We start from the raw sequence: 25,951 nt of genomic DNA on the forward strand, positions 1-25,951 counted from the left end.
AATAATATGAAAGGGATTTTAAAGAAACAGAACACTAAGGGATTTGGATGAAATAGCTTGACAATAATATGGAAAGAAAGAATCCTGACACCAAATAAGCTTACTATGCAATTTAAACTACAATTTCAGAAATCTTTTGGGAAGATGCAATGTTCAAGTGGTGGAAAAAAAAAGGATTTTTATTTTTTATTGAGAAAGGAGCACACACAGCAGATATGCAGTAGAGTGAAGCACAAGAAAAACAATGGCTAGTAGGTGAAACTGAAAGAGGAAGGAGTGTAAAGCACTAATGTAAAAAGTTTAACACTGTGAATCAACACTTCTAGCAAAATAGCAAATGAATAAAAATCCAGCTATTTCCAGGAAGCTGGAGGAGATTTTATTACCAGGCATCTAGAAAGACAGAATGGCTTTCAAATGTAACAAGCAAGTATTTCCATTGACCTCAAACACCAATTATGAGCTTCAGAAAGTCTGAGTGGACAAGAAGGGGATTTTGAGGGGGCACAGAAGTGGAAGGACCTCATTTACTCTCATACCTTTCACTCCAGAAACCCTCAACTTCTTGCAGCTGCACTCACAAAACATTTTACCAAACATTGCTCCTCCTGATTCCTACCATTTCCTTCTTATACACATGCACGGGAAGAGGCAAGGAAGCAAGACCCCATTTTCCAGAGGAATTTTACATTACTTTCCTAGGCACACTGTTCCTTGGATATTTCAACTGCTAAACCCAGTGCTATCCCAGGCACGAAAAATATAGAAATGTATTAACTTAGCAAGCAAAATCATTTTTCCTCTTGCATCTCAATTATTTAATACTAAACAACTTCCAATGACCTAATTCCTTTAGTTTCTCTATCATCTACATATCTTAGAGCTGATACGATACCTTACATTAAACAGTAACAGAGACATACTGAAACTCAGGAACACAAACCTTTTCCATCCTCTATATCTTTTCAAATAGCTTTGCACACTGTACCTGATTTTTGCATTGATCATTAACTAAATTTAAGAATTCACAAGTATTTATCCTATTTGTAATATTGAGAGGCCTGGCCTGTTCTTCAGGTATTGCAGAATACTAATGGCATTGTCAGTGTTAAAGAAAGACAAGTTTTTAAAATACTAAAAATTAAAATGCAATGGCCACCCTCAAACTAGCACGCTACATTAAACTACATCTCTTGCTAATTACGTATTTTCACTAAACATAAAAACAACAAAAACAAACAAAAAAGCACTACACTGAAGTCAGTTCACCAAGTCCTGCCAGGGTCCCTCATGTCATGCTTGCATTCCAGATGCATAACAGTCCTCACTAAAAAGTAATATTGCCAAAGGGTCATAAGATTGGAGTATTTCTAGGATGCATCCAAATATCTTATGGTTTAAAGTCAGAAAATGTACCTATACATGTCCAAACTTACAAAAGAGAAATTAGAATAATTAAGTAAGTCTAGTAGATTTTGATGCTAAATATAGGCTGCTGTTCAGGAGACAATAAAAAACACAGGATTGGAGGAGATAAAGTGTTAATCGCATATTTGGTGGTTTATGAGCCAAAGGAGTCTGAGGTTTAAACTGCTTCTGCTCAGTGCTCATCCCATTCAGAGACGATGAATCATTTCCCATTTGGCAACACTTCTGCCTACAAGGCTGTCTTCTGTGAGATTTCTCCTGTATCCTTGTAATAGATTTGCTAATTTAGTACACCTGACTTTGAGCAAAAAACTATTGTTGCCAGCTGTCAGACTAGACCTCGTCCTGTTTATCAGACACATCTAAACCATCCTGTTCTGCCCCAATCATAGAAACAGAACACTCTTTACTAATCCCAGTGCAGTAAATTACTTTCTAATATCCTTGTTTTTCTTACTCTGCCAAAATACCAACACATCATAGATTTAAAGCAACAGCAAAATCAATTTATCCACAGCAGCTGGGCTCATACCAGTTTATCCAATAACTGCTTTTTTTTTTTTTTTTTTTTTTAAAAAAAAAAAAAAGTAATATTTGGTGTTCTGGTCATTCTGTCCATGAATTCCTGAGTCTCAGCAATAGAGTTTAAATTAAGGTAATATAAGCTCACAGGGAGCATATTCCAGCTTTTTAGGCAGACCTCCACATCTCTTTGAAAGATAAATCAGAGCAAAAGAAAGCATTAAAAGCCTCACACACACTAAAACATTTCCTCATTTTCCCCAGGGCTTTGTGCATGCAGAAGAAACTGCTTTACTTTCTGTTTACAAATATTTGTCCGGACAGCAGCTTAAAAGGGAAGGGTAGGGTAAGGGCTAAAGAGAATTTATTTATTTATTTTTTTAAACGAACAAACAAGAAAACCCACCCTACCTAAAAACATCAAAAAACAATTTGTGTATTACACTTCTGTTCCTAAAAACAAAAACAACAACAAAAACCACACTAGAACTTAACTTTACATTCTACATTACATACATCAGTTTTGCAGATGCAGGAAGTGGACTCTTTTCAGGTGCCCAGACTTCCAACTGCACTTTAAAGTTTACTGTGTATACTTGTCTATATTAGATGTTATGATACTTTTCCAAATATTTTAAAACAGCATAATCGACAAAAATACAAGAACACATCCACTCCACTAACAAAAGAAAATATGAAGTATTTACATTCCTCTCTTCTGTTTTCAGAGGGCCGTGGAACTGCTTACTCAGCTCTAGCATTTAAATCTGGCTCCGTGAATGCCTGCTGAATACCCGAGGAGCTGCACCTGAACTCCTTCACCTGCGACTGACTTTAAAGACAACTCAGAAACTGCAATTCAATGCAGAGGCCATTAACTTTGAGCTGGTTCTGCATCACCCTACGGCTGGCTTCTGCTGCATTTGCTAGCAAAACTAACCTGTATTTGCTACAAATATATAAAAATATATTAAATATGTAAGAATAGTCTACAAGTGTAGACTAGCTAAGGATCCCTACCAATGTTTTTCTTGATGAAAATAGTCATACAATGTTCAACCACAGGCCAATGTCTCGATTGACTTCACAGCAAAACAAACAAACAAACAAACAAAGCAATAGTAAAATATGAGAAATTAAGAGCACTACCTCCATATAGGAAAGAACTGCAGGCCATTTACACTACAGGTAGCTTGGCACAGATCGCTTTTACATTACAGATAGCAGGGAGCAGTGCACAGAAAGGCACAAACAGCATTGCTACCACATGTTCAGAGTGAGAAAAGTTGTAGCAAGTTCCTAAAAATGGGTGCAGGGAAAAACAAACAAACATAATTCAGAGCAGTTGACAGCAATTTAGCAACCATATAGGAAAAGATTGCTATGACGTAGTTACATTTAGCGTGAGCCCACCTACAGGCAACCAATACAACTTTGTGGGTATGTGCAGACAACAGAAGAACATGAAGGCTGCAACAAGAGATTGTGATGGCTGTGGACACGACAATTGTCCAAGGTCCCAATTCAGGGACTTTAACAAGTGATGCCATTCTCACACAATAACCCCCATCTCTACAGACCTACCTGAGGCAGACTACCAAGCTATAACACTTCTGAGAGTGCTGATTCTAGCATACAGAGAAATGACAGTGTTTAGTTACAGAAACTGGCCACCACTTCTGGATGCACTTAAGAAGCACTATTGTTTCATTGCCCCACAACAGCTACAATCAGTCTAGTCCCCTGTAAAGCTATTGTTCTTGCAATAAAAGGCAAAAGGTCTGTATATATTTTTACAAGGTTCCTCACTGTAGCATTTGCAATGATGAATCATACTGTATTTCAAGTGTTATTCATCTGTACAATTTAAGCTAGCCCCAAGTAATCATTAAAGAAAAATATTTGCCAGGAAAAAATAACCCAGAATATGATTCATTTACTTCTGAAACAATAAAATAGTTCACTATAATTAAAATATTTACAATATAGTTATTTTTGTTAAGAAATTTAAATACAACCCAATAAAATGAAGAAAGCATGCCCTTAAAAAAAAAAAAAGTGTTCAAATAACAACAACAAAAAGGTTAGAAAAAGGTAATTCCATAACATACTGTTAGCACCCTATCTGATACAAACTACACTCTATTCTTCAGCTATTTAGGTTCATATTCATAACAAAGATACAGCTCACCTCTCAAACACTGGCAACTCACTGTTAAACTGATAAACAGATGCTTATTTCAGCACAAAGGTGATGCATGCAGTATACCTGAAAATGAAACAGACATCTAGCTCTGGAAAGTTCAAGACAGTAACATCACAGGGATTGCTAAACAATTCCCCAGGAAGTAGTTAGGGCTTTCACAGACCTTAAAACATGAAAAAGTGGATCAGCTGAACATATCAAGAATTTAATGTCTTGATAATTGCCCAAAGCTCACAAAGAAGAGAAATAGAGCAACATTTTGGGAAAGAGGTCTTCATAGGACAGACTGTGTTTTGACCTTTTGTCAGTTAAACACTGAAAGAAAAAAGAATCACTGTAGGAATGAAGAAGTAACGCTGTACAAATATGAAAACAGTTTAAAAAAAAAAAAAAAGCTGCTCTTCTTCATGGTTAGACCTTCACGGTTAAGTGCAAGTTTATTTAAAGTGAAACATAGCAGTTTCACATTCTATCAGTTCATTTATTTTTAGTTAACTAAATAAAAAAATGCATCTGATATCATTCTTAAAACTTCTCCTCACTTTGTCTATATATAGCCATTTTCGGAAGAGGTCTCTAAGAGATATTTAACATGCAACGCAATCCTTTTCTGTTGCTGGAAATACACCTGCCCTACATTTAATTTCTGAGTTCCTCCTTCACTGTAAATATTTTCAAAAATGTATGTGTTAAATAGATAATGGGAGCAAAGATCAAACTGTTTCACAGCACAGGCCACTCAGTATAAGCAAAGCACAGTGTATTATATCACTCAGCTATCACAGCAAGCTGGTCCTGTACAAATCTGGTGGCAACACACTGTAAAATTAGCGGTCCCCCCCTCTTTTATAGACATATCTTTACACAGAATGCAAAATCCATCAGGAAACATCAGTGATAAACCATTCAGGATCAATACAAATGCATTATCAAATAGACAGAGAAAGATAACTAAAAAAAAGGTCAAATCTTTCACACAATTAATTCATCATCAACAGATAACTCTTTAGATGACAGAAAGTATTATCTGTAACTCCAAAATCTTTGCAAATAGGTGTCACGTAGATTACACAAGGAAACATCACAATCTACAGAACCCAATTAATAGAAAGTCTTCTGACCCTTTTTAAGCAAGAAAATACTAGCATTAATGAAGTAGCCATTACATTGCATCATTTCTTAGAATCAAGGATTTAAAAAAATAAACAAACCACGCTTCAGCTAAAAGCTGAGGAACTCCTTTTGTTCTACATGTAAGAAGTAATCCTGATCTTATCTGCAAGCTTTTCTTAGAATTATATTATGAATCATGGCCCCTTAGATGCTAGCCCTTAATTCCTTACTTCTTCTACATAGGATCAAGGTGATGAACATGCAGAGCAAAGTAGCAGGTGGGAGATTTGTTGGTTTTTTTTTGAAGAGGAGTGTGGAGTTTCTTTCTTGCTGTTTGTTCTTCAACTTTTGTCCTCTTATCTACCTTTAACTGCTTGCATTCTTTGCATGTTATATATCTTTAGTTCTCATAAAGCACCTCTGCTATATGAGGACAGCTTCCTGTAAGACATATACTCAAATCAGTAACTGTAACATTGTAGACACAGCATCACAAAGCCAAGCATTAAAAACTTCAGAGAGGTGAGAATTCATGCTGTCCCTGCAAGCCTGGGTCTTGTTCACTGCTGCAACCTTAGAGTCCAGGCACCAAAACATTCCCAGCGTCTTGTGCTGCCAAAATCAGTCTCCACCTCCTGTCCATTAGTGCCGGGTGGTTCCTTGTTTCAGGTTACGCCCTTCTCCACCCTCACCCAACTTTTGAACCCTCAGTGTTCTGGTTATTGCCCTTCTTCACACCACCAAGGTTAGCATTAACAGGATGAGGCGGTCTCCCCGCATGCTCAGCTCCTGTCCCCAGCTGTTTGCTGAATCAGATACTACTTTGCTGACTCAAAGACATCTGCCTACTACCAGAGCCCTGTTTGATAATGTCCTGCCCAAGAATACAAGATCTGAGACACAAATTTTTTATCTCCTTGAAAAGGGTTAGATTTTAACAGACACTTCCCAAAATAAATTCAGCCTAATTTAAGCACTGGGCATGAAAAATGTGTTAACAGGCTACTTAACTTAATAGCAACTGAAAAAAAATGAGAAGCACCAACTGTAGATGGTGTCATGGGCTTCAGCTTGGTGTTACAGGTTCAACTGTAGTTCTAAATTCCACTGACAGTGAATAAAAAGCAAAGATGCTCATACAGACAAAGCAACTCAGAACTGAATTCAAGTTACATGAGGCAGAAGCAACTGCAGGAACCGTCGCTCCCCACACTGCTCAAGTGCGGATGTAACACTCACAGGGGTCAAACTGTCCAGGGCCATTTTTTTCCATCTACTGCTACTCCAGTGATGCAGGCGGGTGCAGAACATGAGTAAATCCCCAGTCTTGGCCCACACCATTACAAACTGTTTAAATGTGGAGAGCAAAGTCTCTAAATTTCAACAAACGTACGCAAAATATAAAGCTTTTGAAGGGGTCCAAAGCACTATCCCTGCATAGATTAAGTTACATTATGCTGATACACAGGAAATAGCTGACTTATTCTACAGGATGAACAATTCACCAGAGGAAAGGAACTTTCAGGAAAAATGATAAATATTGTAATGAGGAAATCCGAGGCACATATTCACAATGCCACATTCAGATCTCACAAATGAATAGAAATTTCTTCATGATCTCTTGGTCACAGAAGCAAGCGAGACATGGGTAGATCGGGATATATTGCAGCTCCCCAGGCAGAATAACCATTTGCTGTTAGGGAGGGGTACCAAAAGCTTTGTCTTAGATAGGACTACAGAAATTTTAAAATCCTATTAAGACAGGTATGGGGAGGGCATTATGAACGGCAGGAACAGACAATTTAAGGAGAGGTGAGAAACTATACAACTATTTTCTGACAAGCCAGGTATGATGTTTATACCACTGATAATTACTGTAAGCCGCTTTCTCCGTAAAGGCCTTCTCTATCCCTTTTACAGAATTAAGTAGAAACCAATAATATTTAAAATCATTCTTCGACCCAGTTCTTAAGTAGAGATCCCAAACGTGAAAGATTCTCACAAAAAGGCTACCATAGAACTTGACATCACAACTTCAGGCTAAATCTCAGCCAATCCTGCATTAGTACAATCACAAAAATTCAAAGCCTTCAACTTTTTAACAAATACACAATTATATAAGGCATGCCCTGATTATTGCCTGGCATCTTGAATTTACAGATGGCATTTGCTTCTATAAGAAAGCATGGGCATTTCACATGTGCAGCAGCATTAATTAGTTTGACCAGAGGTCAATAGCAATTTTCCCCAATCCACACTTTACCAACAGTTTCTTACAAAAACGTGTGATATATACATTTGAAGATTCTGTTCACCCAGATTCCTAACACCTTGTACTGAACATCCAGAATTGCTAATTAGACACTTGGGAACACTACTTATATGACCCATTTAAAATTCTGAAAGACGGCACTTAGGATTTTTACAGTTGTTCACAGGCTTTGATTACTAGGAAGATTCTGTAATAGCAGCATAAAACATTTGTTAACTTTCTCCTAGAATTCTCTAAATAAAAGCTCTAGAAAGTTTCCATTTTAACAGGCATTACACCTGTCTTTAAAGTTTGGTCATTTAATACCTCATACACTGTGAACTCCAGCTTGAAGGTGGCAGTCTTCCTTAATTTCTTAAAGAGTAAAGCTCTACTACCATTTAGATGTTGTACTTCACAGCATGAATATATTGTCTCTCTCTTAAAATACATGCCTGAATATTAGCATGATCAAAACGCAATCATCACTACTACATGGCTAAGAGCAGAATTTGTAACCAGCAACATGAAATACGATGGAGATTTCTGTATGTTTTACCCAAGTACAGGACCCTACTTTTGTTTTCTGCTTCCACTCTAAAATGACAGAACTGTATTGCCCCTCCACATCCCTCTGTCAGTGCAGCTCCTCCAGCTGGTTCCTGAACACATCTGCCTTTCCTTGTCCTGTTTCACCATTACTAGTGACTCTTTTCCCCTCCAAACAACCACTAAACACCTACCTACACCAGCTCCATTTTCACAAAGTTTCTTAGATCACATTTGATATCACCTCTTATAAACCATGACAGAAGTATTTATGCCACTAAACAACAAAAAGGACACCTTAATATTTCTACACCTAGGAACAATGCTACTACCCAGAACAATAAAAGGGTAAAAAATATCTGTTAAGAGTCAAATTGAAAAATTATTTGCCATAAGGACACCTAAATATTTGGCATAATTAACATGACAAATTTCTCATCTCAGGCAGTTAAGCATGAATGTAATTCTATACATTTTACCTGGACACGTTCAGTTCTTTTAAACACACATTTAAGAATGTATTTATTTTTTCAACAAGCCATAGTCATAAACACTCTAACCCAGATATATCTTTCTTCCCCCACCAAGAAAGATGATTCATTTTAGTACATTTACATTTTTCCCTAAGAACACTTGCATGTAGCTGACTACCTTTTACTCAAGTGAAGCGAACTTTTACTGAGTACACTCCATCTACGCTCCTACGATTTGCACAAAGTAGCAGTTTTGCCACATGCAACTTTAGAAGCACACAGCCTGGTCTTTATTTGTATTATTAAAAAAATCACCACGTTGGCTCAAGTTTTCAGGAAGCATCCCTACTATTACTGATACAGATTCTCACCTCCAATTAAATACGAGCATGATTGCATCTATAATTGCATTTATTTATGCAGCTATACACCGAACTCCGCATCAAGTAGCTAGGTATGTTAAAAAGAAGCATCATTACAGATATAATTAGTTCTGACTCCACTTAACTGCATTAGTAATATTAAAATCTGGGTCAAGGCAGAACAAAAATGAATGCATGTCACTGGTTTAAAACTGTTTCCTGAGATGGATAAGGTAGGCCCCCAGCCCCACAAACAGCCTGCTGTTCCGCAAGCACCTGGCTGGCTTAAGTCACTGCTCACCCACACACAAGCCCACCCACAACAGACCTCCTCTATGCCCAGTTAAAAAGAGGGATGAGAGGAAGAGATTGATTTTAACTCAGATATATTTCTCAGCCCATCCTGTGTGCCAGCACAGCACGGAACAGAGGGATGCGTGCATCCTGAAAATGGTGCTGTGGGTGGAAGTGCTCGCACCATGGCATTGTCACTCCGCGTCTGTGGCAGTACGGCACCACACATGCTAATTTAAGCAGGAATAGTAGAACCTGGGTACATATTTTTACTGTGACCTGAAAATAACAGTTTGTAAGTGCTCTGCATATTTGAAACAACTTAAATGAATTCATTATAGAAAGTACACACTGAACAGCAGCAAATGACACCACCAAAGCCATGGTTGGAGCAACTCTCCCTTTCTGCAACAAAATCCTTGTCACTTGTGTTAAATACATACTGATCAACTCTTTCCAGAAAATTAGCAACAGGATACAGCCATATAAACTGAAATATTGCTTTTTCTTTCACTTTCAGAATTTTGAGGATATGAGTAACACATCAGCTGAGCAGTACTTTTACACACTTCTGGAGAGATCAATCCTTTTAGTTTAATTTCCCTGAGCAACAACCAAAAAAATCTCTTAAGTAGTTTAAAGTATAAAAATGTAATTGCCAAGAACCCGCAGCATGCTAAAATACAGCTGATAGCATAACACAAATATACTGTGTGAGAGAGAACTGACCCTGAATCACCCCAAATGCATAGTCCCAGAAGGCCCAAAACAGAACCACGTTTTCTGTGGATTTACGTTCAAGAAGAACCATGTCCATGGGCAGAAAGTCAAAAGATAATGGCTCTAAATCCCAGCTTTACCTGGTTTATCCTTTTTATGATCTCAACCATGTCAATTCTCTATTCTGGGCCTGTTTCCCCACTTAAACTGAGATGATAATGCTTAGCCAATTTAGTCCCGAGCTTTGTTATCTACAGATGAAGATTTCTTTAAAGTTACAAGCATTCTTATCTATGCTTTCTCTGAGAGTATTTAAAGTTTAAGTAGCAAGAAAAAGTCAACAGTTTGCTTCCTTGAATACACTATCGTCAAACATCCCACAAGATTTTGATCCTCTTTCCCCAAGAGGAAATGCGCTTTGCTAATAGCAGAAACAAACAGGAGCTGCTCCTGTATGAATTATCTAATATTACTGACATTAATCTTCACCAGCCTCTCAGAAGTCACTAAAATGATCTCAGACACCGCATGTGTCATGAACACTTAAATTCTATGTAATAAAGCACACACAAAACAGCCGGCATAGCAATGTACACGTGCCATGAAGTCGCGTCAGAAGTCCGGTCATCTCATTATTGCGATGACAGGAGGGAAGACACCCAAAGAAATTACCCACATCTTCAAACACATGCAAGAAAGATGTGGCCCAATGGCAAGATGTCATCTTAGGTAAGATGGCAAAGCAAGGATAAAGATACACTTCAAAGGCCATGAGATAAAACAGAACAAAACATTAAAAGTTGTCTTCTTTTAGGGATCAACTCATTCACCTTAAGGACACAAAGATAAAATGTCTTCATCTTGGGCCTGATCAGATTTTCAGTGATTAACAAAAAAGAAAACAGAAAAGAATTTGTCACTGATAGTTGAGTTACTCAGCTACGCAGACAGACATTATGGTATAGCTTAAGCTCTTTAAATGTAACTGAAAAGTGCAATTCTGAAAACCAGTGACAATTTTTCCAACCTATTTCCAACCTATTTCCAACTATTTTCCAATTCTATTTTATTTATTTTTCCAACCTATTTCCAACTATTTTCCAATTCTATTTTATTCCCCTCCCAGCTTTATTTGTTATTTTCTAAACACTAGAGCTGTCTATGGATTTCCCATCTGTCTCCTACATACGTCCCATACATTACCTACAAACATAAATCCTCCACTAGGCTTTCACCCGATGCTTTCCTTATTCTACAACTAAGGACAAATATCGGGCCTTCTTACTCCTTTAACTGGAAGTTTGTGTAGGATGGTTTTCCTACTATGATCGCCTTCTCCAAATCCTTTTTGATCTTTGCCACTATATCTCATTGCATATCCTTGATCACAAATACCTAATTTTATACCCAGACAAATAAAACTCTGTCATATAAGCTGATCCCACTGAAACAAGCAGTTGAGAATGCTCTATACAGCTGCTCAGTTGTTTACTGCAATTCTACGGAGTTGGATTTATATGTATATAACTATCTACAACTACACACTATATATATACACATACACAAAGTATCTCTCTATATACTTATATATACATACAAAACACACACTTAACACTTTAATGAAAATATGGAGCACCCGTCATTCCCTATACACTCTTACTACTAGATACATGCCTATTGACTTTGTAATAACTGGACTAGTTTCATGCAGCTACTATGTAATTTATTGATTCCAATCTCTTAAATGCTAGTTTTTAGTAAGTCAAGTCATTAAGTCAAATACACCTTACGTGAAGGAACCCCATTGTTTTACTGTTGACTAAAGCCCATCTAAATACAGGCTGCTGGTCAAAGGAGCAGTCCTGCCCTCTCTTCAGCTTCTCATGGCACATCCCTTCACCGCGAAGAAACATTTCTTCTTGGTAGGATTAGTTTTCAGCTCATTACACAGCTAGCTACATAGTTGCTGGAGTCAACACAAGGGACAGGGGAGGAAGGTAAAACGAGGGTCTACAAAGGGAAAAGAGCCAGAATTCTGATTTTAAGCTGATCTAGACTTGCACTACCATTTAAGGCAACTATGAAACCAGAGCCTTGATGCTCAAAAATATAGGTAGCTACTTTTATCCATCAATCAATAATACTATTCCTAAAATGAGACTCCGCTATCCATAAACCTCAGCCCTGCCTCTAACAAAATTAAAAGGTTTGGACATTCCACATTATGTTGCAAAACTTCGAGAATATTCTGGTTTTTATCTAACTAATATATACCTTTCTCAAGGATTATTATTAGTATCATAGCAAGACTTCCTAGGAATGTAGCACTTTCTGCCTTCAATAGTATAACCTTATAGTAAAGTACAGTACCACCTTCCTACTGTAAGAAATTAAGATATAGTAAAATCAACAAGAGAGAAAGGAGATGAGATGCTACCCATTTTCTCCAACACACAGATCCAGTGCTTTTTATTTCCTCAATTAGCAAACTGTCAGGCAACCTGAAAGCCCACTGGAAGGAGAAAGACAGATCTAACAGCTCTACAGGCCTGCCTCCGACTCTTTACCAACAAAACTTTCCCAGCCCATTCCCACTCTGTCTGTGGGACATTTATTACAACCTTGTATAATACAGCATAACTGTGCTTTGTAGCTATCAGAATATCTTCACTTGTTAACTCTTCTGACAACAAATGCTAGCTGGAAGACCTAAACTAAGTTTAATTATGCATTAGCCTTTATTTAACTCAATATAGTTTAGTGTTCACGTAGCTTTGCGGATTTCAAAGTGACTTCGAAAATATCTTTCTGCTTGATAAGGACAGCCTTACAGACTTCATTCAGATAACTGTCACTGTAAATGAAAGCAGGCAGATGTAACTAGTTCAACATGAGAAAATTCACAGGTTAGGACATACAATATTTACTGAGCAAACGGAAGCAATGGTCATTGCTTGGTTTGAAAAATAAGAGATTAACATAGTCTTCAGCAATGAGGGTGGCTTTAAAAAAGAGTATAGTATATTTACAAATCCACAAATTCAATAAAACACCAGGAAAAATCACAGTAAAAATGCAAGGGGATGACTGCACTTGCAGTTCTAATAGAATTCAGATATACTCAGAATTGGACTAGATAAAGTAGTGGTAAAAAAAATACAGAGTTAAAGGAATTTTCCTTACATTACAGCTTCCTTGGATAACATTATTACAAGCTGCTAAGATAAATTTTGGAGAAGACCAGCACGACTCTAGGCTTTAGCTAATCTAAATTACGCTGCCTATATTTTAATCATAAACAAACATTTATACCCCCATACTAGAAGTTTCATCGAAGGCATAATTTTTGTATTTTAACAATAATCTAGCATAGTTCAAGACTGTGCAAAATGCATCAACATACACATCACTAAAGACCTGGGTGATATTTACAACAGACATCTAAGACTACAAGCAGAAGAATAATCTTTGAAGAAACATATAACACAGATGCACTGTAAACTAAATAAAAACTTACTAGAAGTATGCCACCGCTGTGGTTTTTCTCTGTTATGGAACCCAGACCTAAATAAACTGTTAAACACTTAGTGTAAAGGTATGCCAAACATTTCTCAGAACTTTCTTAAGGTCCCAACAAAGAATCAACCTTTTTTGCAAAATGAGGCCTAGGTTAAATATTTTATTTGGCTCCTCAAGATGGACTGAGAAGTTGGGCACTAGCTCCAGATCAGTTCTTGGACTCACATCAAACATTACCCTGTCATTTATCCAGTCAGTCAAAACAATGTTTTCCATCTAAACCTTTAATGTTTATGTCCTGAAAAACTGCTAATTGAATCCAGTTCTTGAAATCCATTTTTAATCTATACCATCTAATTTAGAGATAATGAACAGAAAAGATAAGTATTACACAACGTTTACAGAATTAATCCTATAAATATTCAAGCCAAAACAGAAGACTGCTAGTGTCATAAGGCCAAAGAAAATCAAGATTATATAGCATTTGTAAGTTTGAGAATAAACTTTTAAAAACACTGAGATATACAGATTCTTTTAATTCCAAACAGTTTTAGAATTCAAGAGTTCTCAAACTGCTTTTCCAATCAAACAGGGTAATAGAAACCACACAGAATCCTTAAAACTATTCCTAGGCAAGAACTGACAACATGTCAGCTCAATTAATAAAATTAAATGCTTTTAACAGCTTTCCTTAAACATGTAAAACTTCCTTAGAACAAATGACTTTATACAGAACAACATACATTTAGCTAAAGCATAAAATACCTCAAGTCTTTCTAACTTGAGAAATAGGCTAATATTTCATATAAGCTTCCAAAAAACAGAAGTGGTACTCGGCAACTGCAAAGAGCTGCTAAATGGGGCATAGTCCCTTTAAAGACAATTTTGCCTTCATCCATCCCTCTGAAAATATAAAATGATAAAAATCTCAGAAACATTCCTCAAGAACATACCTGCTTCTTTTGGGGACTGATTGCTCAACTACACAGTCTCCTCAATATATAAAACCACAGCCTATTTCTGGCTTACAATCACATTCCCTATAACGTATTTATATTGTCAAAGACAGGATTAGATGACATGCTTAATCCTTAATAAAAATAATATAAATATAAAACAAAATAGAACACAAAATATAAAGCTGAAACGGACAACTGTGTAAACAGTATTTTCCATACTTTTACAAAAGGCTCCAGACTATTTTTAATGTTTCAAAGATAAGCATGTCTGAGCAATCAGGAAAAAAAAGCATTAAAGTACTGCATCAATAAAGCAATAACCTGAACAGAAAGCTACAAAACACTCTGCAAAAACAAGGCAGTGCTGTCCCCTGCTATATCCCAGCTATGTTTAAATGAAGAGCTTTATTTCTAAGTGCAATATATAGACAGTCACAAATCTCAATGAAAACTAAATTATAAATTGAGTCAAAGTACTTCCAAAGTAAAACATAAGCAGATGCATTTTATTTTTCCCTATGAAAACAGCATACCCTGAAAAATATGTAGGAAACCACCTCTTTTTATTAAGACGTTAAACTAAAAGTATTTCAGATGCACCAAAAGTAAATACATTGATTCTTTCATTTTTTTAAAAAACACATTTGTTTTGCAAGCTGGCTAAAAACACTATTTGCAGACCAGAGTACTTGCAGCATTACCCATTATCTTCTAACTGCTTACCTTCACGCGCTCACAAAACACAAAATATGGTTTATCTTATGGGGGGAGGGTAGGGGACTTACAATGGTTTTAGATAGCTCTTTTCTATAAAGCATTCTGTATTTTTTTAAATAAAGCTCTTGTAGAACTTCTGTATTTCTTCTCTGAACCTATTCACCCGGGTTCTTACATGTAAAACAAGATACTTTAAGTACATAGAAATAACTTATTTTTCTTCCGACCACGTAGAGGAGCAGTTTTTATGATATTTTCAAATATTAGAGGTCAAGTGACTATTAGACGGCTTCTGAAATAGGGCTGGCCCCATAAGGCACTATATCAAACGAACTGTACACAATCTCAACTAAGGAAGTTGGCTTGAAAAAAAATAAACAAACAAAGAGATCAAAACAAAGCGTGTGACAGTTTCTTTCAAGTTCGCACTGAGAAGACGAAGCGGGGGGGGGGGGGGGGGGGGGGGGGAAATAAAATAAAAAGAAAGCGGGGTTAGCCGGGAAGCAGGCTCAGCTGCCCGCTGCCTCAAAGTTTCCCCCAGCCCCGGCTCTCCCGCTCCGGGGAGCCCCGGGCAGCCCCCGGCTTCCCCTCGCCCCGGCCCCGCCGAGACTTTTCGGTGCCGAGGCGCGGACCCCGCGGTGCGGGGCAGTGGGAGGAGAGGGTGGAAGGAGAAGGAAGAGCTCACTTCTTTTTTTTCATTCCTTTTCTTTCTTTTAATTGTCCCCCTTCTTCCCCCCCCCCCCCCCCAACCTTCTCCTCCTGAGGCCTGAGACTCCTCCAACCCCAGGTTCAACCTCAAATACACATGGAGGGAGGGAGGGAGGGAGCTCCCCGCCGCCCGCTCCCCGGCCGCTCTCCCCGCCGCTCCCCGGGGACCGCGGGCTTCTCCTCCCCGCGGCCCGAGCCCCGAGCCCCCGGCTCCGTCCGGCTCCGTCCCGCTCCGTCCCTCCCGCTCCCCCCCGGCCCAGCTCGGCCCTGGCGGCGGCAGGCCCGGCCGGGGCTCCCCGGCGCGGCGCTCAGCCTCACCTGTCAGTCGCAGCTTGACGGGCCCGTTCCTCCGGGCCCCCGGGTTGGACATGGCCCCGGCCGCGGCTCGGGCTCGGCGCTGCCCGGCCCGGGGCTGCCCCTGCCTCTGGGGCCGGGACGGGGGCCGGGGGGAGGGGACGCGCTAATGGAGTCGGGCTGGGCGCTCAGGGCAGCGGCGGCCGCCGGAGGAGGAGGAGGAGGAGGAGAAGCCCGGATGTGCCCAGCGTCGCCATGAGCGGGGCCGGCGCCGAGGAGGAGGAGACGCGGCCGCCTTCCCTTCCTTTCCCTTCTCTTCCCTTCCCTTCCTTTCCCTTCCCTTCCCCGCCCCCTAGCCCGCAGCCCGGGCGGCGAGCACAACAAAGCCGGGGACGGAGCCGCACGACCGATAGACGGACAGACAGACGGACAGACGGCCGCCTTCCCTCCCTCCCCTCGGCCTGCCCTGCCCTGCCCTGCCCTCAGGGGGGAGGCCGCCGGCAGCCCGGGGTTGTCGCTCCCGGCTCCCGCTCTCCTCGTCGGGGCCCGGCCGTGAGCGGAGCGCTGGGGGCTGCCCGCTGCTCCTGGGAGAGCTGGGGGCGGCAGGGGGGGAGCGGGTGGATTGGCACGGCCTGAAAGGAGAAGGGAAAAAAAAAGAAAAAAAAAAAAAAAAGAGAAAAAAATAAAAGAGGAGGAAGTTGATAATGAAGTTGCGGGGGGGTTGGGCCAGGAGAGTCAAAGGTACAAATGGGAAACGAGCGTACGGGTGTGAGTTGCAAGCCGGACTGAAACAGGTACAGCCACGTTCGGGAGCGCTTGTGGTCTGGGGCAGTACTTTGCGCAGGGAGGGTGGCACAGGCTGGCCCTGGAAACTGTAAACTTTGGACTGATTCACTCGTTATCTGTGCTTCTTCAAAATTAGCAGTTAATTGCCATTCTCAAAACTGAACATCGTCAACAAAAGGCCTTACATTCACACTGTGTGGCCTAATTCAGCTCTCAGCCTGGAGGAAAAGTGACTCCTTCCAGGTCTTCCCAACCCTGCATGCACCTCCTGTGAGCACCACGCTGCACTGAGTCTCAGGTGGCTTTCTGTAGTGCCCAGCACAAGTGCCAGAGGGGCCTCTGAAGGCTGGGAAAAGCTCCCAGAAAAGCTGTGAAGGTTGCCACAGTAGTTTAACTTAGAAAACTGTACTAATAAACCACACACCTATGTTTTACTAACTACCTTACTAATATTCTATACGTTTGCATGCAACTCATTTGGTCCTGTCATTGTACTGGCTTCTTCCTGTTGAGGCAACCTGTAAAGTATTATCATACAGGTAGTCATAGATTAGGATCCAGGCTATGAAACACGATCTAGACATGGGATGAAAAGATGACCTATGCTTCATAGGTCATATGTTTCATAAAGTTTATAATGTAGATTCTGCATGGCCCAGAAGGTTTACCTTCTGGAGTTATACACAATGCAGAACTGAACTAGCATGTCTAGAGTTGTCCTGTCTTGACTGAGCTCAGGTCTTGGGCCTCATTAAATCAAATCTGGGAGCAGGAACTGTTTTTTTTTTGTTTGTTTGTTTGTTTGTTTGTTTTCCCACTGAAGGCCTTGAAAGTGGGATATGATTCTCAAAGTTCTCCCCCTTAAAATGAGAACGTGTCCCCTCCCCACACTGGGTATGTGTAGACTCACATCTCCTTCCTCCCAAAGCGTTTCTTAAGAACCAGGTTCTTCCAGGTGGGAATTTTCAATGCGTTCTGTTGCAGTAGCACCACTGCTCTGATGTCACTTCACCTGGGAATGGAGAAGTCCTGGGATTGAGCCTCTTCCGCAGCCAGGATTATGTCTGTTTCCTGTGCAATAGCCTGTTGAGTATAAAGATAGCAAGTGTTAGTAAAGAATCTTTCTTTACAGTATAGCTAGAGCACAAGAGATAATGCCCTGATTCATTGCTTACCCAGTATTTCAAGCAAAGAGAATTTGAAACAAGTCTAACCTTTATTTACTACAAAACACAGACACAATATACCTGCTGATTCTATGGTTTATATGCTGCACTGAAACAGTTAAAAGCTGCTTTATCATAGTTACATAAATTCACATGTACCTGAAAGACATTCCAGGTGTCCTGATTCTTGCATTAAAAAAAGAAAAAAAAAAAAAGGAAGAAGAAAAATCAGCCTTAATAATTGAAGGTCATATAATTAAAGTTTCAGTCTGCTGTAAATTCACATAGCCAGGTCATTATCCATTTCCAAAACCACCTATATAAAGCAAATGGCGGATGGCTTGCAAATATTGCAACATTACCTGGCCACTGCTGAACTGAATAGAAAAACAAAATACAAAGCTACTTTTCACATGCTTACCATCTTTCTAGGTTACTCTATGTTTTCCTAATGTGATGGTTATTTGTTTCTGGGGTCTTGCGATGCACTCTGCATTCAACGTAGCATTCAACAATTCTGATATGATTTGACAAAAGTATTTCAGGTTATGTTAAATATAGTACTCTTGCTACGTGATCTTTTTCTAAAGAATAGCTAGTGTGTCAGACATTCATTGCAATGCTAATATTTAAAAAACAACTATTGGGATTAAATAAAGTGTTTCATTGCTTAGTAAATATTTGGACATTTTATTGCTTTCATTAAAAGTGTTTTTTAATGAAGTTTCCTAGTTTTTCAGAAAGCAACTTGCTGAACTATACATTTTTCAATTATTTTCGAACAGGCCTTTAAATGAAAATCCTGTGATATATTGCGAGTGTTAGAGCATTATTTGAGAATTCATGCATTTGGGTCACTATACAGAATGCAGTGGCTGCAAGATTACCGTTACTGCCATGCACACAAAGATGTGTAGTATTTGATTATACCTATTTATTTTTTAAATAAAACTACATGACTTGAGACTATTTACTGATATATCCAAAATGCATCAGTGACACCTAAGAAAGCCCTGTTCAGTAGGTATGTATTTAATAGGGGGCTTTATCTCTCATTAGCATCTCACAGACAATGCACATCCCATTTAGGTCAGGACTGTGTCCTTTCTTGACTAAAGTTTGTAGAAATGACCTAGATTATGTTGCACTTGGATAGACAAATGCACCAGATGCAAAATGCTCTTTTCTTCCCTTCTGGCTTTGTGCAAGCATTACAATGTCTGTACCCTGGATGTTCTACAGATGTTTCTGTCCCATGATGTCTCACAATTTTCTTTAGGGAAATCGACATTTTTATTCATTGCTCCCCTTCACTGAGTAGGATTGCCAAGCAGCAGAATTTAAGACAAGCAGCTCAGTGAAGGATCTGTGCAAGATCTGCAGCAAAGAGAGGTCAGGGAGCCTTGCAAAGTGCCAAGAACTGCAGGGAATGTAGGAGACCAAAGATACTGACAGCACCTGATGATTGAAAGTGCTACTTTTCCAACAAAAAAATTCCACATGAATGTTACGATCCAGAGAGTTTCTTGTGCCAGTGCTATCCCCCAAGTTCTCAAAATATTCTCAGATTAATGGAACAGATATCTCACTGATCTAGCTTTAGGTTTTATAAGCCAATGGGTTACAGTAAATGTTATGTTTCTGTAGTTCCATTTCAAGAGTGAGAAGAGGTTTCACACCTAATAGTGCTGATCTTGTGAGGTAAGCAAGTAAATATCATCATTAACTGCTGACAAGTGATCTGTGTTTCACTCTAACTTGATATCATTGAGCAACAAATCCTTTCAAGATGAGGTAGCTAGCTCAGATCCAGAGGGAAGGGAGTGCCTTGCATCACCCCACAGCTCACTTTTTGGATGTCAGCCTTGCTGCTGGACTCGGGAGGAAGTCCCATCTAGTCTTCTTCAGCCAGAAGTTAGCAACTGAGACACAGTTGGAGTCTGCGTACACACTGGAGACGGTGTACAGAGAGAGGGTGAGCTCAGACATCTACAGGACTCTGACAGCATTGTAGAGGACTTCAGAAGGACAAATTTAACAGTTGGTATTAGTGAAATTTTTGAATATGTAGAAATACAAAATCTTTTGTTCTATGGCTGCACAAAAAGGGGCCTTGATTCTTGAATTTCCCAGGAGGAAGAAAATGAAGGCTTTGCATTCACAGATAGTTCTCAAAGGATTCAGTGGTTTTGGACACTGGAAAATGTGAACAAATGTCTTTAACCAAATAGTGCTCATTTTCAGAAGAGGATAGTTGTTAATCTTTTGGAGGTGAGGTCCTCTGCATCTTTAGAAATGGAAGAGCACACTGGAAACTCATTCCTCGGCATATGTTCAAAGCAAAAGAACATGTAAGAATTACATTCCATTTTTTTCAGTATAGAGGTTTAATCACACCACATTCCTTTAGCAGTAATGAGAGCTGGCTGGTGTTACACTACATTCTTCCCCAGCCTCTGTGATGATATCAAGAAAGCAAGAGTTCTGCCACTATTGTTAAGCTTTTCTGAGTAAATTGAAAGGTTAAAACAGTATTTTCCTCAGTTAATTTTGAAAAATGAAACCATTTAAATTTTTCTGGATTGTATTTCTTCCTACTAGCTCTTCCTTTACTCAATATCCCAATGTTGTGGTTGAATTGGAGACACCACCACTACAGATCATGGAGTTATGGACAGCTGATTACAAGAGAATTATACCCCTGTTTGCTTTTTCTCTCCGTTGCATTTAAATTGTAAGTGCAATCGTTAATGCTAAATGCATATTTTTGCCACCTAATGGTGTAATTCTGAATGGAAAAGTGTTATAGCAATATATACCTAGGCAACCCCATTAAGATTTATCCAGTCCAATTTCACTTGAAGAAAAAAGTTTGAAATACTTATACAAGACTGTTTCCTTTCTTAGACTGTTAATAATTTACTTTTTTTTAAAATATATTTATTTACTTTTTTATTTTCACTAAGGGTTTATTAATATTATCAAAAAAAAAAAAAAAAGAGAAATTTTGAAAAACAGTTAACATTTATACTACCAGCCTGCCTCTTCTCCAATTTACCTGAATAACTAATTCCCTTTCAAAGCAATTCCATTCATCTTAATGCAAAACATGATTTTAAAGACTAGTGTGTTTGCCTGACATTGTATTGTAACCTTCACTAGCTTGTTCTGTCTGTCTCAAACCAATTTCCACAATTAATAGCAAGTGTCTTCAAAGGAGGAACTTTCCCTTGCAATCTAAATACTGTGCCTAATAACAAGTAGGCTGTATCTAAGTTGATGTCCCAATACACTCTCAGTAAAATCCAGTCATTAGTAACTCTAAATTTATAATAACAAAGCTCAGACTCCAACTTTTTTGTGAAAACTGGAATCTGGGCAAACTGTTTTTCGAAAGAACAATGACCTAAACAAGTTGTTTCCTTAAGTATAAGCAAAATACTTACTGTCCTGAAACGTGCAGTAAGAGAACAATGAGTGTAAGTGATCAGAGTGGATATCACAGCTACTGTGAGAATCTCCGAAGAGGATGCGTTTGGACCCCATATTGCTTCATTGTCTGAAAGATAATGAAAAAAAAAAGATATCTTGATTTTGCAGAACTGACTTGCAGAATCTTTCTCCTCCTCACTGATTTTGCAGGTGATGACTTCCCAATGCCACCTAGAACACTGCTTTCTGTGATCTCTCTCAGCCTTGACCTCCTTCATCAACATATTTGACTGCAATGGGCACCATTCCCCTTGTCTGCCTTTCTAGCAGTTTTTTTTCTTTTAATCCTTCTCTAATCCATTCATGACATGTTAAAATAGCAAACCTACCTCCTAGATTCACTGCAGATCCATTGCATTTTTGTCTTGTTCCTAAACGGAATTCTGTCCATTGTGAGCCTTTTTGTTACCTTCCCTGTTGCTATCCTGTATGAAAAGATCAAACTCTACTGAAGTTACATATAAAATGCTTGTGCATTTCAGGAAGAGAAAACTAACAATCAATACTTTAATTTTGTACAAAACTACTTATTATCATTTGCAGATCATAACTATCAGACTGCATTGCTTTGGTTGTTGGTGAACTGAATAAACTACATTCAAGTATTCAAATGCACATGCTTAAATACCTGGTTTAATTCTGATATCGTTACTGCTCAGAGACAAAGAGAGTTAAGCCAGCCATGGAAGACATACCTATCAGAGTTATATGATGAAGAAACATGTCTGGACAGAGGCTCTGGTTCTCACTAAGATTCCCTTTGGCATGCAGAGACAATGTTTATGCAAGAGGTCAAGATTCAATCCATTTCTCAAGCTGGAGCTTGAGATGAAACTTTTCAGGAGAAGAAACTAGGAAGGAAATCTCCACCCATATGCTGGCTACTGAAAAAGGGGGCAGAAGCTGGGAGCAGCAGACACCATAGTCCTCTGAGACAGGATGTGTCTTGGGGAAATGATGTGTCTCTGAAGGGAAATGACTGCAGCTGTGGCTACAAAAAAATTCATGAGCTCCCATATCACAGGATTTTCCAGTGGTTAGTCACTAAGATAACTTCTAAATCCATCCATCCAGAGCAGATTAGTAACTGATGCACAGATATTCCATGCACTTCTTTAGCCATGTTATTTCCTCCTCATCATGGTCCCACAGGATAGCACTATCCTAATGTGACTTTAGATGAAAAAGAAGAAAAAAACAAACAGATTTTAAAGACAGATATTAACATATCATAAATAGAGTTACTGCATTATACTCTATTACTATTACTAGCCAGAGTCTAAAATTCACTTTCTGAAAGAGGTAAGTCCATTGTTCATTTAAAGTGAGAAACCATGTTATGGTGCTTGGGCAAATGACTAGAAATTAAATGGGGTTTGTTCTAATTTACACTAGTGTTCTATCTCCAGCACTGTTGTCTAACTCAGATCAACACCATTCCCTGTTGTTGAACCTGCATTGACCCAATGACAGATTTCACACAGCATTTTTAGCAGCCCAGCACAAAGGGCAGAGCCTAGTTTCACAGTCTTTAAGCATAGTGAAATATCTTAGGCCTAAAGATTTTCCCTCATTTGTCTTACCTTCAATATCAGCAGGAGTGCCAACTCAAAGTACAAACTAGGTCTTCAATGACCTGGGCCTAAAGGGTCTATGTCTGAAAAAAAAAAAAAAATTCCTCCTCCCTGCCCCCCCCACCCCCAAAAAAAAAAAAAAAAAAAAAAAAAAGACAATTTTTGCTTGATTTCACCTTATTTATCCATGAAATACTGTTGATAACACAATGCCTTTGCTGGACTCTTTGAAGGCTAGCTTTGTCAAGTGCCTTGAGAGCTATGTGCTAAGTATTCCAACTAATTACTAAGGTTTCCCTGAAGAATTGCATGTTCCATCATGCAATTATTCTGCAGGACTTTCTCATGTTGCTTTGTAAATTTTATCCTTGGATTTATTTGGCTAATATAAATAGGTTCATAAAAGACCTTCCTGAATAAGACAGTTAGAAGCAATCTCCTCTGAGTGACATGTATCAAGAATTTACTACCGTACTACAACATCTGTCTCTAGATATAGTCTGATTCAACTTGACACTGTGTATTTGTCCCAGTGGTATGCAGCTTAGACAAATGAAGTGTTATTAGGAAGACTGTCAGCCCAAACTATTTAAAACAGTTGACATAAAGCACTGTTTTCAACCAGGCCATATTATTTAGCCACTAAAGGAATACCAGGCCTTCTCTAATCTTTCCTATCCCTCGTGGCCCAGCATCAATTTGAAACAATAATTCTGTTGTCTGCAAAATATGAGCAGTAAAATCTCCTATATTGTAAGTCTCTCCAAGTCTTAATTATGCTGATGCCGAGAGTAGGGTGCCACTGACAGCAATGCCAAAAGCTGACTCAGTTCTGCTTCTACAAATTCACCCCTTAGACACCACTGATCAACAGTGATACGTTGGAAGGTAGCCGCCACATTAAATCTCTCTCTTAGCCTAGTTAACATCAGGCTTGTGCCACAGCCAGTATACAATGCCTTCGAAGAAGTAAAAAAGTGTTCTATGATGTACCTTCTGTCCATGCAGCCAAGGAAAGAAGAGATGCTTTCCTGACCCCCAAACTTCTAGAACATTATCTGATAAGCCATAATACTTTGGCGTAATTAGCTTGTTCTCCTTGCCCATCATTACTTATCTAGATATTCAGGTATTAAAAACCCATGTTTCTGGCTTTACAAAATTGCATACATGTCAGGGGTTAAAATGAGATTTCAAGAGGGCCAATTTATCCCATTCCAATCTCTTGTGGAGACACAAATACTGATATGGATAGGCAACGAGGCTAGCAACAGACTTCTCTGTCTATCTAATGTTGGCAGAGAAAGCAAGCATCTTGGGGCAGCGTAAATCATTTAAACAAAACAGCCCTCACATTATAGTTCTGATTTTCTGTGTTTCTTCAACAAAGTGGAAGTTTTTCCATGTGTCTCATACAAGTTACTTCCAAACATTTTCATTCAAGAAATGAGTTTCATTCCAGGAGAGCTATCAAACTATAACAATATTATGTACTTCTACAGGTTATTGAATCTGCAAGGTTCAACAACAAAAATAGCTAACAAAGCCTTAACCCCACAAGATTATTATTTTCTGCCCTGGGTAAGCAACCAGAATGAGCTGTCCTAAAGGGTGTGTAATGCATACAGTGATACAGTTTTCTGAATTACTGCAAAGAACCTAGGCTAACCAGCTTTCGAAGCACTGAAAGCATTCCCCTTTGTCTTACATTAACAAGTTTGTAGACCTTTATCAACAAAATGATTTAATCTGAAAAATAATAAAGCAAGGTTGCAAGCTATGTAAGAACAGCCCACATATTTAAGTAGGTTAGTAGGCCTAGTGAAGTGCTAAAAGTAACCAAAACCTGTTGACATGTGTCTTGAATTGTTCTTTTATTCCACTCTTGAAAGCCTTTAAAATAGAACTGGCAGAATGGTGGCTTTTTGTTTGTTTGTTTGTTTGTTTTTGCTTTTATTTTTAGCAGTAGCATTCAGGGCCAACGTGTCTAGCTAGGTAACTTGTGTAATAAAATGTGAGATCTTGCTTCTGCAATCAGGTGTAATCATCCTGCAAAGTGATGCATCTAGCCCCTAAACGCTTATATATGCATTCACTGGCTACAAATTTATTTATTTTTGAGTGAATGCTATATCTCATTTATTCGGTAAAGCACGTTGCACAGTTTGGTTGCTACAAATTTAACAAGCATTTGGAATACATTGCTAGAAAACATTATGTTCCAATTTGAGTCTAATCCACAGTCAGTTGGCTATGAGGAAGTAAGCTTTCCGTTTAGTTAGAATGTTGTTTTTTTTTTTTTTTTTTTTTACTTTTTTTTACTATTTTTTTTTTTTTGTTTGTAACTATGGCACGCTGAATTCTGTTGACAGCTGCAAATCCACTGTGCAATACAACAGATCAAATTTTGTATTTTGCAGCAGTTTAAGATATCTGCATATGCTATTGGTTATACTGAAAAGTTTTTAAAGGTAGTCTGGACAAAAGATGGTTGTAGGAGTGGGCCAATCTAATTTTTCTTAAGTTAATTCCAGGATTATTTGTTATTAAAATAGGTTTTATTGGAAATGATTAGATCCCCATCACCAGTCTTCCTCAAACACCTCTGTTTCTCCTTTCTGGCTTAATTTAAATCTTGCATACTTTCTGCCATCCCGCTTCTGCTTACGTTTTCCTTTTATAATCCATGTCTGGCCGCAGTCTGCAGGTGTTGATATGCACTTATGCACAGACGGGGTAATAGCTTCAGTTTTAGGAACTATATAAAACAATTTTTCTACACAGAGAGGAAAGATTTCTGGTTAATTCACGATGAATT

The 25,951-nt window shown here is 38.8% G+C and overlaps 1 protein-coding gene and 1 long non-coding RNA gene across 4 annotated transcripts in view; one reads left to right on the top strand and one right to left on the bottom strand.

The window, feature by feature from the left end:
• The window catches only part of SMURF2 (SMAD specific E3 ubiquitin protein ligase 2), a 65,418-nt gene extending 48,898 nt beyond the window's left edge, over positions 1-16,520 (bottom strand). The window contains exon 1 of one of the 3 annotated variants that reach the window (XM_027471662.3): positions 16,140-16,520. In XM_027471662.3, coding sequence (XP_027327463.1) covers positions 16,140-16,191 — 52 coding nt within the window. In that variant the 5' untranslated portion in view covers positions 16,192-16,520. Of the gene's footprint in view, positions 1-5,499; positions 5,924-6,508; positions 6,558-16,139 lie in introns of those variants that run through there. The other 2 variants (XM_038165307.2, XM_038165308.2) reach the window with 2 other exon arrangements.
• A 220-nt stretch (positions 16,521-16,740) lies between these two features.
• Positions 16,741-23,228, top strand: LOC113845558 (uncharacterized). Its single transcript, XR_005260102.2, has 3 exons — positions 16,741-20,418; positions 20,669-20,801; positions 21,710-23,228. It is a non-coding gene; the product is annotated as an uncharacterized lncRNA (long non-coding RNA).
• Positions 23,229-25,951: the final 2,723 nt, after the last annotated feature.

The sequence above is a fragment of the Anas platyrhynchos genome, chromosome 19, assembly GCF_047663525.1.
Source record: "Anas platyrhynchos isolate ZD024472 breed Pekin duck chromosome 19, IASCAAS_PekinDuck_T2T, whole genome shotgun sequence".
NCBI lineage: Eukaryota > Metazoa > Chordata > Aves > Anseriformes > Anatidae > Anas > Anas platyrhynchos.